Source organism: Sinocyclocheilus grahami, unplaced genomic scaffold (genome assembly GCF_001515645.1).
Source record: "Sinocyclocheilus grahami isolate Dianchi unplaced genomic scaffold, SAMN03320097.WGS_v1.1 scaffold845.1, whole genome shotgun sequence".
Lineage (NCBI taxonomy): Eukaryota > Metazoa > Chordata > Actinopteri > Cypriniformes > Cyprinidae > Sinocyclocheilus > Sinocyclocheilus grahami.
The window spans coordinates 80546-89645 of NW_015506024.1; the positions used below are offsets into that span (position 1 = coordinate 80546).

Here is a 9100-nt window from a genome sequence, read left to right on the forward strand (position 1 = left end):
TCACACCAGAATGCATACTCCCACCTTCTATTGTCATCGCTCCTATCACCTGGGACATAATGGAGGAAATACAAAGGGAACAACTACAAGAGCCAGCACCTGTCAACTGCCCACCAGACAAACAGTATGTTCCACAAAATCTACGTCACAGAGTGACGCAATGGGTCCACACTTCTCTCAGTTCAGGCCATCCAGGAATATCCTGCACTCTTCACTTACTGCAAAAATTAATTCTGGTGGCCCTCGATGACCAAGGATGTCACTACTTATGTCAAAACCTGTCAAGTCTGTGCCCAATCAAAGACCCCCAAGGAGTTACCTTCAGGTCTCCTCCAACCACTGCCTATCCCACAACGTCCCTGGTCCCATCTATCTATTGACTTTGTCACAGACCTGCCTCTGTCCAACAGCTTCACTGCTGTCCTAGTTATCATTGACCGTTTTTCCAAATCTTGTCGTTTGATTCCTCTAAAAGGACTTCCCACAGCCATGGAGACTGCAAACGCACTGTTTCATCAAGTCTTTCGAATTTATGGTATACCAGATGATATCGTCAGTGATAGAGGAACCCAGTTTACGTCCCAAGTTTGGAAAGCATTCTGCAAACATCTTGACATCAACATAAGCCTCACGTCAGGATACCACCCTCAGGCAAATGGACAAGTTGAACGGTTAAATCAAGAGATAGGCAGATATCTACGATCATATTGTAGCCGAGAACAACACCACTGGTCTGAGTTCCTTCCATGGGCTGAATATGCACAAAATTTATTGACTCACTCATCCACTGGTTTGACTCCCTTCCAGTATGTCCTTGGATATCAACCCCCTTTGTTCCCGTGGTCTGGGGAACCCTCATCGGTCCCTGCAGTGGATGATTGGATCCGGCGTAGTGAGAGGGTGTGGGACAGCGCACATGTACGTCTTCAGAGAGCCGTAAGAGTACAGGAGCTCCAGGCTAACAGACGACATCGCCCACATCCTCCCTACCAACCTGAACAATGGGTCTGGCTCTCTACGAGGAACCTCAAATTGCGGCTACCAAGCAGGAAGCTCAGCCCCAGGTATGTTGGTCCTTTCAGAATTCTAAGAAGAATAAATGAGGTCACATATCAGTTAGAGCTTCCTGCTAACTATCGTATCTCTCCATCCTTTCATGTTTCACTCCTCAAACCGGTCCACCCAGAGGCTGACCCTGACAATGAGGCTCGAGAGCCACCACCGCCGCTGGATGTTGATGGAACCCCAGCTTACAAAGTGAATGAGTTACTGGACTCAAGACGGAGAGGGGGTCAGCTTCAATATTTGGTGGACTGGGAGGGCTATGGACCTCAGGAGAGATCGTGGGTAGCCGCCTGTTACATCCTGGATCCCTCTCTCATGGAGGACTTTCATCGAGCCAGACCCGATCGACCAGCACCACGACCACGGGGACGCCCACGTCGAGCGCCAGGAGGCGATCCTAGAGGAGGGGGTTCTGTAACGCCACACCAGCAGAGGGAGCCCTCGCCTGAGTACTGACTGTGTACCGCTCCCTCTGCTTCTGCGTTCATTTCCTGTTTGTTCAGTATTTAGCAAGGAACTGTGTATTTGCTCATTGCGAAGTATTGCCAGTTTACCTGCCTTACCAAGCGTTTCCATTGTTTTCTGCCTGCCTAGTCTGTGTATGATTCTGCCTGATTATCTGCTCTACGGTTACTGATTTACCCCTTTGGATTGATAGCCTGATTTGGACTGATGATTGTGTTTGGACCTTTTGCCTGCTTACTCGTCTCTGCCTTTTGGATCTCCCTTGTGTATGTTGAAAGATTGGACTGCTATTACGGTACTGACTCTCTGCCTGTTATTTCTATTAATAAACTTCTGCAAATGGATTCTAATGCCGCCTCAGCCTCACTGTTACAACAATGTAGCATGAGGAGCAAGTTTTCTTTTACTGTGTATTTTAATCATGGCAATAAAATCTGTGAAAGTGAAAATCAATGCTTCTTTTCTTGGTAAAAGAAAATATGCATTACATTTATATACAGCTGATATATATTATAATTGCAATTTTTCACAGCTTCTTGAAGAGACACAAAACTGCACCAACATATCTACATCTCTGCACATTTCAAGTCCCTGGACTCTTTTAAAAAAAGCCAATTCACTGTAAAAATGGCAGAAAAGCTCTTTAAATAAAATGCTGCAGTATATTTCAAATCTTATGAATCAACATATGTGAATTAATTTAAGTTGTTTCAAACTGAAAAACTGAAATGATGCATTGATGCAACATTTTTAGATCAGAACAGGGAAGTTTGTCAGTTAATAATGACTTAAGTTTCAGTCTGTTCCTCACATAAACGTTCTCATACGACTTTTAAATATGTGTGATACAACACACAAGTTGTAATATTTATAGTGTTTTATATTGTATAGCCCTTGTGAAAAAGAAGCACACTTAATTGTATTGAAAGTGCATTTGTAGTGTACTTTAAATCTTAAAATAATGTTTTTTAATAAAAAACTGTATTGCAGATAATACAATATTAATGATATAAAAGCACACTTTCATAACTGTTTCTTAAAAGACTTAAGTACACACTTTTTAAAAAAATGCACTTTGTAATAAAGTCAAAATAAAAGATTTACTTTAAAGTACATTTTAAATCATTATGTTTTAATCTTCTGTTGTGTTTTAAAGAAGTGAACTTATTCTGACTAACACACTAAAGCACATGTAAAGTATTTGATTAAAGTGTGTAATTACAAATAAATTTAAATACATGACATACAAGTTTCAATACACTGTAAAAAAAGATGTAAATAAAATAAATATTATTGGAGTAGGTTTGACAAGAAAATGCTATTTCAGTTTTTCAAAATTACACAAAATAGTGTGTTGCTTGCTGTTTCTTTGTAATTATTTGTGAAATATGCAAGCAATTTTTAGTGTAGAAATTGGGAATAAAAAGTATATTTTAGTTTACAAAAAAGTTTGTTTGTACCATATTTCAAAGACAATATATGAAATTACATATAAAGTCCTACATTCGTGGGAAAAGCACTCTAAAGTTCAGTTAATTGCATTTAATATAAATTTAACCTATAATACATTTTAATTTATTTGCAATCCTGCATTTAAGTGTCAGAAAATATTACATTCATGTTGCACTGGTACATTCTTTTAAAATATATAATTTCTGTAGTAAGTACTCTTTTTATAAGTATGCTAAAGTGTACTTCTTTTTCACAAGAGAATGTCTTGAAAGACATGGTGTCTATATGACTTATAATGTCCTTGAATGTAAAAGAGCGTTTTAAGATTCTTCAACAATTCACCTTCTGTGTTCCACAGAAACTAGACAACAGCACACAGGTTTAGAACAGCATGACAAACCTTTCAATTTTGGGGGTGAACTATCCCTTTAAATCCAAGCCCTGGAGTTCATCTAAAAACACCCAATTATAGCATCAGAGCCTGCCACTCAAAATGATGGCTCACATTGTCATATCTGGGCGCCTGATGGTTGTGAGTGACTCTCATAACTAGCAAAACTTGCACCATGCTTTTATGAAATCTGGCACAGCTGGACCATCTCTCTCTCTCTCTCTCTCTCTCTCTCTCTCTCTCTCTCATATTTCTCAAATATACGCTTACAGTGTGCTATCACTTGTGCTACCTTTCTGGCTCCACATGAAGAGAGACAGATAAGAGGGAGATAGGGAGCGAGGAACAGTGTGAATTTAATTTTATGGTTTATTAATAAAGACGTATCACTTTCTCTGTGCCCACACACCTCTGTTGAGTAGCTGCCCCTCCCTCTTCTGCTATCTGGATCTCTCTTTATTAGGAAGATACAAAGCTCTGCTTGCAGGGGATCCAAAGATAGACATCTGTGTGACAAGCAGTCAACTCTCATTCTTCGGTACGTTAGAGGCTGGTCATTAGCATATGCTGTGTAATTGAATCAGCAAATTAGAAACTGCATTCACAGACGTGCCTTCCAAAGTGCTTTCGACGGTTATCTTGTTATTTTGCAAATGATACATTGAAGGCTTGATTAGCCAAAATTAACAAGCAAACTACGTGGTCTATACGAGGTTGCTTTCATCAACAAGCATGCATATAAAATAGAAAATGAGAACAGTCGGCATGTTATAATTAAATGAAGTCTAAAGGGAACTTAATCTGTATTTAATCTTAATTACTAGTTGGCTCTGTAATGCTAGACGCCACAGTAGTACTGTCAAGTGTAAATGTGTGCGTATAGCCACAATTATGTAGGACTGGTTATTGATTAGATGAACGAGAGCGCTGGCAGGCTTAAATAAATATGCAGGAGAACAATTCATATTTCTATAATATTCCTAAAGCCTTACTTCCTTCCTTTGTCTGACTCTGAGAATTCACTGTTAGGGCAGAAATGCAAATTTGATCAGAATACAAGATTTAAATCTCTCAAAATGTAAATGACTTTCTACTCGTGGAGTGGCAACTACAGGGTCCGATAAATACAGAAAACTCATTTTTTGTATAATATAAACAATAAGAGCTGTGTGTCTGCATTGTTACATAGCTTTACTGAAACATATTGCTTATGCCAGATATAGGAATTCTTGGGGTCACGGCTTACCTTTTGAAATTTGGCACTGATAAATGACGCTGTATTATTTTCCCATTCTATTAAACTGCCTAGCTACACAAGATCAGGTTTGATGGTCCGTAAATTAGGAATTGGTGGAAAACTGTAAAGCACTGCAGGAATACTGACATCAGCAGCATTAGCAGGGTTGCAGATGTGAAGACCCTATACATTTAATTATATCACATCACACTAAACCAAGCTTAGTCGCTGTTTTTCTATGCGTGTAAATGTAAACCCACAGTGTCTCAGCAACATGATGAAAATCTCTCCGTGTGGTGCGTCCCCTTTGAGCTAATCCAACGTTGCCCCCAAGTGTTCATTGAAAGCAGTGCCATCAGGGGCCCAAAGACTGGAGCTGTAGGATAATTACGTAATTATGTATTAATTCAGTAAGACGTTAGAGATTAAAAACATTATAATTATATAACAATGATCACTTCTGACACATCCTGATGACGATACGCTGGCATTTTGCTCGTTTGCTCAGCGTTTCGTTGAACAGAAATTGGAAACGCTGTCGTTAAGTTTGTCTCCTTCGGCTCTCCGTAGATCTCCGACATATTGTTTGCGAGGAGCAAATTCTGGAAGACGAGGAGAGTGTTACGATTACAACGTTGATATAACCAGTAATCAAAGCGTATACCCGCAAAGAAAGCACGATGGGTAAGTATCCAACCTATACTGTTTTTTTTGACGCGTTAGCTCTGTTATTTGCGATCTTTGGGGACAAAATGTGTAGCTGAAACCCCGAGAGAAGCTACATCATGCATGAGTGTGAAGGGCCAGTTAGCCTAGCACATTGCTCTACTCGACATATGTGTTTACCAGTGAACCTGAGAACAGATATTTGAAGCTAAAACGCCTTTATAATAGGCGCTTGTGAGATTTATTGGGAGTTGACTGAGGTGGAAGGAGGTTTTGAGTCTTTGCCGGTGCAACCGCTTGGTCATGTTCAGCCAGAGATTGTGAAATCGTCTCATGTTTGACTCTACACAGTGTATGAAGAGGAAATGCTCCGACATTATGCGTTGAAGAACCCAGTGAACTGTCTTTATGCACATAAACGATGGCCATAAATGCTGTTTAGGTAGATAGCTGACTGGGTTTAGACAGACTAAACAATTACTCGCCTCCAATTTCAGTGAGTTCACTACTCAGCTGTAACATGTGACCAACCCTGATAGCTGATGGTTTCTGTTTTAAGTCCATTTATCAGATGTTTACTCAAAGGCTGTTTCTTGTCAGAAGATGGTTATGTTGTCAGAAGCAATACAACCTCATTCATGATACTTTTAAATATTACTTGGACCCTCAGTTTTGGGGAATATTATTGAATGGGCTGTTGAAGGTTGGGACAGGAACTATACAGACAGGATGGTCAGAATCTGACTGCTGCTGACTTGGTTTTCCAGTCTTATGGGCTACTATTTCAACGAATCATCACAGCGGTAATTAATGAGATATCTGACAGCTTTTCCATGACAATTTAGTGGATTTCTCACACTGTGGCATTTCAGTTTGCAATTTCTGAAACCAGGGTCAGTTTAGGCTGCAAGTTAGGCTTCTCATTGCTTTCCGTGGTGTAAAATTGATACTGAAAAGATTCATTACTTTTACACTCGGCTCAATGCTTAGGATTTTTTTCTTGGGATTTTTTTGGTCTGGACAGGCCTGTGTTTCAGATTTTTATTTGCTCTTCCAAAATAATCACAAAAAGTTATGTTTGTTGTTTTTGACCTGTGTAACCCTGAATTCTAATGAATAAGGTTGTAACAACACCAAAATTGTACATATTAGTGAATTTGTTATATCTAAATTTCAATACCACAGCAATAACTACTAGCTTAAAGGGATAGTTCACCCAAAAATGAAAATTGTCATCATTTACTCCTCATGTCGTTCCAAACCTGTATGAGTTGCTTTCTTATGTTGAACACAAAAGGAGATATTTTGAAGATTGCTGGTAATCAAACGGTTGGTGGTTGCCATTGACTTGCATAGTAGGAAAAAAAAATACTATGCAAGTCAATGGCAACCACCAACTGTCTGAAATATCTTCTTTTGTGTTCAACATAAGAAAGCAACTCATACAGGTTTGGAACGACATGAGGGTGAGTAAATGATGACAGAATTTTCATTTTTGGGTGAACTATCCCTTTAATAGAAACTTCAAACATTTTATAAGACAAGTAAACGGTCAGCAATAAACTAATAACAAATAAACAAATTACTAGAAAAAGCACAGATGCATACAATGGTACATATAACAGTGTTGTTCAGGTGAGAAAGCGAATAGAGAAATATAATCAAATTAAATATAAAAACACTGCATAGTACTGTGTAAATTATATAGATGGATCCTTATTAAAGCTACACAAGTTGTTTAGTCAAGAGCAGTGCGTGATTTTGTAGGTTGAACTTTGGATAGTCTACACACTGATCCCGTCGGCTGTTTGTCCCTAGTGCTCCGTCTTTAAGCCATAGCAAACACACTTCTTTAAAATAGTTCTGCGACGGGGGCCCAGCCCATACTGCTATTTGTGAGGCCCATGTGATGGGTAGCGATGTAATGGAGCGCTTGAGTTGGGTTGAGCCATAGGTTGCTTGTCGTCCCATCTAAATTTGTAGAGCAGAGTCATTATGATGTTCTTTCTCTTCTTAAAGGAGTAGTTCACCCAAAAATCCTACTCATCCTTGTTTTATTCCAGATCCTTATGACCGTCTTCCTTCCATGGACAACTTAACCTAATGTAATAAAAGTGAACTGGGGCTGTCAAATTCCAGAATAACAAAAAAGTTGTTCACTGAAATTTTTGACCTCTATCATTGCTCTACTTAGCAATTTGATTTATGAATGATTTTCCCCCAATGATTTGGTCTGAATGATTGATTGAGTTCTGAAGTTTAGCTCATGAGTCAAAAATATGATCTTGATTTTGTGTCCTCTTGAAAGCTCCAGTTTCCACTCCCCTTTTATTTTAGTTACATGGAAAACATCAACCAATTATTTTAGTTACATGGAAAACATCAACCAGTTACACTACCATTCATAAGTTGGGGGCTAGGTTTTTTTTTTTAATTATTTTTATTTGGCAGAAATGCATTCAAGTAATCAAAAGTGACCGTTAGGGATGTAACAATTAGGGATGCGCTGAGCCGATATCAGTGTTTCCCCTGCCATTATTTTAGGGGGGTGGCCTGCCCCCCCAACGGCACCCCCCGCCCCCCTTGAAGGTCAAGTTAATTTTATTTAATTACATTTTCTCTATAGCGTGAGATCACAACAGAAGTCATTTAAAGTTACCTTTCCGATAGAACGGAATATACCTTGTTCTTTTATTAAACAAACTAAATAGCTTTATGTTATTTATCTTATTTACGCGATGGCATGCCATTTCGGTCTCTACGTTATGGTCGTGCTCTCTGTATCACGCACAGCGGTGTTCCGCCTCGATGTGCGAGCGTGCACGCATACACACGTGCGCCCACTCTCACTCCCACTCCCACTAGTATTTGTTAATATTAAGCCACAAAACGACTGTTTAAATATGAATTCTGCGTGTCTCTGTGTTAATGAATGGCGCAGATGTGCAGTTTTGTTTACTAACGTTACTTGTACTGAAGCGCAGTGATTTTAGTGTCTGCCATCTCACTAAATGAGGACATAAATACATGAACATTTGAGTAAAACTATCCTCATATCATATGCACACAGAAATGTAAAGGTATTCACGGCAACCCGTCAAAATAAAAGTTTGTTTTAACTTGAAGGCATTGTAGCAGAAATATATTACTGTTGTTCAGTAGAATGTACGTAATAGGCTGCTACTACTACTAAAATTATTTAAACCTTATTTTTAAGGAATGATCATACAATATTTCTTAAATTTTTTAACTGTAATATTAAATTACCTTTATTTTCCAAAAAACATTAAATGTTTAATTTTCATTACTTAAAAGATAGATTAAATGATTGTTTATGCCTTACAAAAATGTAAATACACAACTTAAAATTTCTGAGCAAAAAATCATAAGGCTATTGTAAGAATAAATTAAACTTGTTTTTATGCTTTCAAATAATTAGACATGCTACAACAGAATTTGGTAACAATAAAACATAAGGTTGGGAATTTTTGTAAAATTAATAAATTGATGTTAAATGTTTAAGTTTCATGATTTTAATTAATTAGACATGCTTTTTTATTAATACAATTTAATTCAACCATTAAAAAGGAGTTCAGAAAAAAAACAAAAAATGGAGTTTAATGTTTAATGTTTAATGTTTTTGTTACTTGCTACCGGGTGTCTGTGAGAACAAAACACGGGAGTAGAAAAGACTAAATTGTTTTTAACGTGCACAGTAACTGAAATTTAAAACTGTTAAAAGAAAGGCTCAATAACTGTTGCACAGATATAATACACTACGCATCAATTTCTCATCCCTTTGTGCTTTGCACTTTTTAACACGA

At 38.1% G+C, this 9100-nt stretch overlaps 1 protein-coding gene across 1 annotated transcript in view; it reads left to right on the top strand.

The window, feature by feature from the left end:
- The first annotated feature begins 5083 nt into the window (after nt 1-5083).
- Nucleotides 5084-9100, top strand: part of LOC107562870 (importin subunit alpha-7-like) — a 23016-nt gene continuing 18999 nt past the window's right edge. The window contains exon 1 of the mRNA XM_016247614.1: nt 5084-5294. Coding sequence (XP_016103100.1) covers nt 5291-5294 — 4 coding nt within the window. The 5' untranslated portion in view covers nt 5084-5290. The remainder of the gene's footprint in view (nt 5295-9100) is intronic.